Here is a 5,742-nt window from a genome sequence, read left to right on the forward strand (position 1 = left end):
CTCATTCTAACAACCCACTCATCCATAAAACAGCACACTGTCGTAAACCATAACAATGTACAGTACGACGAACAACACGTCGTACCGCACATAACATTTACCCCCTTTCTAAAACCAGGGTCTGGTACCACATATAAAAATGTCCATATGGCAAGAACCTAGAGTGATACCTGAAAGAAAGAAACATTAACCCTTAGACGGAAGAGGTAAATAACGACTCTCCGAACTAGCCAGTTCAGTCCATTAACCTGGAGGTTGACTAAGACACCTAACGGAGCCTAAGTATGAAAGCAGGTTAAGTAGTCCCTCAGATGAGCAGCGCTTAACAAATCAACACAGACAGTACATGAGGGAACACAAGTATATATAGACTACATACAATGGACAATGGAGCTAGGGGCTACAATATCACATTACAATTACACAAGGACCTAGGACACAAGGGACATACATACACTTACAATTTTAACAGCTTTTTTGTTAGTAGAGTATTTAACTGTCTTAAAATACAGTTCAATTCCTTTTTGTAGGGTAAGAAAATGTTTTTTGTTTGTTTGTAAATGTACATGTGTGTATATGACATTTGGCCAAAAGAATAATGAAATGAATTACATAAAAATGTTTCAGCTTATTTCTATGTATGTAAAGAATCCAAGCAGTACATCTCTCCACAATAGTGTAAAATCTTCATAAATGTGTTCAATTATAAATCTACTGATGTCTTAACACAGTTTCCTTACATGAATACAATGTCAAAAAAGATGCAACACTGTTTCTGGGTGGTCATTACAAAAGGAGCAATTTGAGTTGATGTTTTCCTTAAACTTCTTCATATATTGGTTGGCAGGATAATATTTATGAATAATTTTAAAGGAAACTTCCTTAATTTTGTTAACAAGTAGGTATGTGTGTGGCAACATCCAAACTTTTTCCCAACATATATTATCAATAAATCCATTCCAATAAGGCATGACATAGATATGTTGTATAGATACAACATCCTGCTGAAACAAGGTTCGTATCGCTCTGTTGTTGAATGGACCAAATTAATTAAATAAAAGTCCATTGTTGTTTGTCCATTGAGTGACGTGTGTGCGCGCGCAGAATTTGCGCTAGTAGCGTCTACAGTATCTATGACGATATTACCAAAACAAAGCATAACGTTCAAGCACTGTTGAAGCTCCTGTCGCGTTGTCTTTCCTTTTCTGCTGATTTGAAGAACATGCGTATACATGTGTGATATCTCGTTTTCTTCATTCATGTAAACATATATTTTTTTCATGTAAACATATGGTATTTTAGTAGCTAAGTGAACAGGGAGTTCCTGTTGTTGGGTCAACTGTCACATCAATCCAATGGCTTTGTGGAAGGGACACAGGCGAGAGCTGGGACAGACAAGTGCAGGTGTCGGCCATATGTATGTGCAGCCCTTGCCTTTTTATGTGGAGAGTCACAAGGTAGGTTTAAGAGGAAGACGATTTACAATTTGAATTAGGCCTAATAAAGATTCAAAGAATTCGATTCAAAGAATTCTGATTATAAGTCTTATAAATTTAGCAAGAGATGTGGCTCGGTAGGTTTGTGTTTCAGCAGCTATATTTTTCACCATCTATGGGCTATAGGCTATTTTATGATTATCAGTGTTTAAACGTGTTTACACCCAATCTCTCTAGCCTCGTTTATACCTGAGCTAGCATGTCCTGATCTTGTTCACATTCTGATTGTGTGCACATTTTCAGAAATATGGTCTTAAAATGTGTCTCATATATCCACTGTCAGTATTGTGACCAGATTTCCTGTATGCAAATTATTTGACAGCTATTCTTTCAAAATAATATTGCTATATAATTTTTTTTAAGACGCATTGACCATAAATCAATAGTGCCACCTGTCAATGATTTTGGGATAATGATGATTTACATGGTTTCACGGTCCAGATCTGTCTACACTTGTAAGATATTCAGACCCAATGTGTGCCTGACTTCCTCCAAAAGTGGTCAAGGAGATCTGATCATAATCAGATCCCAATGCGTCTTTTAATAGTCTACCCTGTCTAAAAAATGTGGGTACAATCAGAATGTGGACAAGATCAGGACAAAGGATGCATGATAGAACCAGGTATAAACAAGGCTTCTCTCTCGCTCTCCACACACACACACACATCTTGTGTGTTTCAGGGTGCATCTCTGCCCCCTCTGTTCCAGCGTTCTCCCCTGGTGTCCACCAGCAGTCACTTCTCTGTCACCTCACGCTTGGAGCACGACAGGAAGCCTCAGACGGGACCCCTGGCCAACACACTGCACCCACGTGCCCCTCCACACTGGAACACACACTTCCTCAATGAGCTGGCACAACAGGTGAGGAGAGAGCGATTGAGTGTGTATGTGTGTGTCTGTGTTTTCATTCAAAGGTAGCACCTGATGGTTGTGTGTGTATATGTCCCCCCCCAGCTCCGGGACTGTGGGACAGTGCGCCTGCTCTCTCAGCCAATCAGTGAAATGCAGGACAGCTACAGGGGCCAGGCTGCTCCACATGGCCCCCTGCTGGACCACTACTGCACCCTGCTGGTAAACAAACAAACTGACAATAATATTGGGCAATATTTCATGTTCTGACATAATGACATTGGGCCCGATTCAGATAAGTACACTTAACATGGACTTAGGTCTAAGTTAATAAGCATGGATTTAAGTAAACATGTTTTAACTGAAGTCCATGTTAAGTTAACTTCTCTCAAGTCTGAATAGTGTATTTGTGAAATGGAAATTGTGAATACATCTACCTTTCAAAAGTAAACAATGGAGCCAGTTGAATGTGTGAGTGGAAAGGTGAGACTAAAGGAATGAATGAATGTCCAACCTGTATTCCAACAGATCTGTATATCTTCTCTCAGGCACTTTATAGACAGCTTGATCCAGGCCAGACCCCGACTGTGACAGCAGATCCTTTAGTCAGCACAGCTCATGCATACTACAGGCGCTTTAGCAGGTACCACTACACCAAAGAAGTGTGATTGTGTGTGTGTGTGTGTGTGTGTGTGTGCGTGTGTGTGTATTTTCTTTATTTTGCCACTAGAGGGTAGTGTGTGTTTGTGTGTGTCGTATCCCTCTCTCCCCTACCTTTCACCTTTTTTTCTCTCCTCAGGTCAGAGATTGCCCCTTCCTCTGGTCTGGAAGCCCCTTCCTCCTACCTTACTCTGAAGAAGAGCTCCACCCACAGCCGCCTGCCGCGCCACAAAGCCCCTCCCACCATGTCCTGCCACCCTTGGCTGCCCCGCCCCTCTTTGCCCTTACCCTATGGAGGGAAACACAGTCTGTACAGGGACAGCTTCCGTGTGCCTGTTCCTCACCCTGCTCCCTCTGGTCCCTCGCCTGTTGCAATCCCAGACTGGCGACAACCCGGGCCTGAAACTGGTGCTGGAGGAGCTAAGAGAGGGCTTCTCAGGGACATCGTGGAGGTCCCCAAAATGTACCTGACAGAGAACCGGGTCTATGGGGGGAACCGGACCGTACTGGTCTGAGACCGTGCCGGACCGTGCTGGTACGTGTGTGTGTATCAGAAAGACAACTACATGTGTGTATTTTGCCAGATGTCACCAAGTGCGATCTAAAGTATACAAGGACCATGACCCCACTTTGGAGTCAACCGTCCAAGTGTTTTTTTGTGACTATTTATCAAAGGCCCAATAAACAGGTAGGGTTTGAAGAGGACTGTAGTGGACTGATTGATTTATCAATCACCACCAGTGATGCATGACCATGGGGTCCCAAGAGACACAACATATTTCAGGGAGTTGTAGGAAAAAGGCTGCGAAGGCTGAGCTGAGATCAGTTTGGGCATGAGTGTTACTTATTGTTAATGTTTTAATGGGAGCGGGCTAAGCCAGTCCAATATCTATGTTTATGGGGTCCTTCAGTCTGGAGCTAGAGAGAGATAGACCAGGGCAGTATACTGTAAATACTGACTGTATGTATGTATGTGTGTATGTGTGTGCGTGCGTGTGTCAGGGAGAGAGAAATGCTGAGTAGGTTAGAGGTTATTTTGGCATCATCTCACAAATTACCCTCAGAATCCACTGGAGTCCCTCCGTCCTTTCTGCCTTTTTCTCTTCCGCCCACCTGCTCTCTCGCTCTTTCACTCTCCTCCCCCTCGTTCCTCCCTCCGGCAACATGCCAGACGGAAGAAGAGAGACAGAGAGAGAGAGATGGAGGGAGAGAGAGAGGGAAGAGATGGAGTAGGGTTAGGTAAACATACGTATGTTTATACAACTCTACTCAATCTCTTCCCTCTCTCTCTCCCTCTCTCTCTCTCTCTCTCTCTCTCTCTCTCTCTCTCGCTCTCTCTCTCCCTCTCATTCTGTCTCTCTTCTTCCATCTTGCATGTTGGGGTAAATAAGGAGGTTAATACATAGAAGTAACAAATACATTAGGAATGATGTGCACTTAGCGCCAATTCAGAAAGAGAGGTAGATCTACGGTCAGGGAGAGAGCGCGAAAACGACAGAGAGAGCATTCAGATGAGCAAGTCAGAGATGTACAGACTAAGCTGACAGAATCATGGCTTATCACATCTGTGTATTTGTGTGTGTAGGCCTAAGTGCAACATCATTTATCTGCAGAAAATAAAAATGGATTTAATAGTTACACTAATATACAGTAACTACCTGTATTTGTGTTGCATGTGACTTGCCCAGATTCTATAATTTATCTGAACATGTATTTGAATATCAGACTGTGCATTAAAGGTTGTTGGCAGCTCTATAAAATAAACTCAGCAAAAAAAGAAACGTTCTCTCACTGTCAACTGCATTTATTTTCAGCAAACTTTACATGTGTAAATATTTGTATGATCATAACAAGACTCAACAAGTGAGACAAAAACTGAACAAGTTCCACAGACATGTGACTAACAGAAATGGAATAATGTGTCCTTGAACAAAGGGGTAGGTCAAAATCAAAAGTAACAGTCAGTATCTGGTGTGGCCACCAGCTGCATTAAATTCTGCAGAGCATCTCCTACTCATGGACAGCACCAGATTTGCCAGTTCTTGCTGTGAGATGTTACCCCACTCTTCCACCAAGGCACCTGCAAGTTCCCCTACATTTCTGGGGGGAATGGCCCTAGATCCGGGCTCATCGCTGGCCATGGCAGAACACTGAGATTCCTGTCTTGTAGGAAATCACACACAGAACAAGCAGTGTGGCTGGTGGCATTGTCATGCTGGAGGATCAAGTCAGGATGAGCTTGCAGGAAGGGTACCACATGAGGGAGGAGGATGTCTTCCCTGTAACGCACAGCGTTGAGATTTCCTGCAATGACAACAAGCTCAGTCCGATGATGCTGTGACACACCGCCCCAGAGCATGATGGACCCTCCACCTCCAAATCGATCCCGCTCCAGAGTACAGTCCTTGGTGTAACGCTCATTCCTTCGATGAAAAATGCGAATCTGACCATCACCCTTGGTGAGACAAAACCGTGACTCATCAGTGAAGAGCACTTTTTGCCAGTCCTGTCTGGTCCAGTGACGGTGGGTTTGTGCCTATAGGTGACGTTGTTGCCGGTGATGTCTGGTGAAGACCTGCCTTACAACAGACCTACAAGCCCTCAGTCCAACCTCTCTCAGCGTATTGTGACCAGTCTGAGCACTGATGGAGGGATTGTGCGTTCCTGGTGTAACTCGGGCAGTTGTTGTTGCCTTCCTGTACCTGTCCCGCAGGTGTGATGTTCGGTTGTATCGATC

At 43.8% G+C, this 5,742-nt stretch overlaps 1 protein-coding gene across 1 annotated transcript; it reads left to right on the forward strand.

Moving 5' to 3' along the window:
- Positions 1 to 1,019: 1,019 nt before the first annotated feature.
- On the forward strand, positions 1,020 to 4,250 carry zgc:193811 (uncharacterized protein LOC559801 homolog). The gene is made up of 5 exons (XM_042327243.1): positions 1,020 to 1,457; positions 2,178 to 2,357; positions 2,451 to 2,567; positions 2,894 to 2,988; positions 3,145 to 4,250. Exons 1-5 carry the CDS (start codon positions 1,356 to 1,358, stop codon positions 3,518 to 3,520), a joined length of 870 nt encoding a protein of 289 aa, XP_042183177.1. The 5' UTR covers positions 1,020 to 1,355; the 3' UTR covers positions 3,521 to 4,250.
- Positions 4,251 to 5,742: the final 1,492 nt, after the last annotated feature.

The sequence above is a fragment of the Oncorhynchus tshawytscha genome, linkage group LG09 (assembly GCF_018296145.1).
Source record: "Oncorhynchus tshawytscha isolate Ot180627B linkage group LG09, Otsh_v2.0, whole genome shotgun sequence".
NCBI classification, from domain to species: domain Eukaryota; kingdom Metazoa; phylum Chordata; class Actinopteri; order Salmoniformes; family Salmonidae; genus Oncorhynchus; species Oncorhynchus tshawytscha.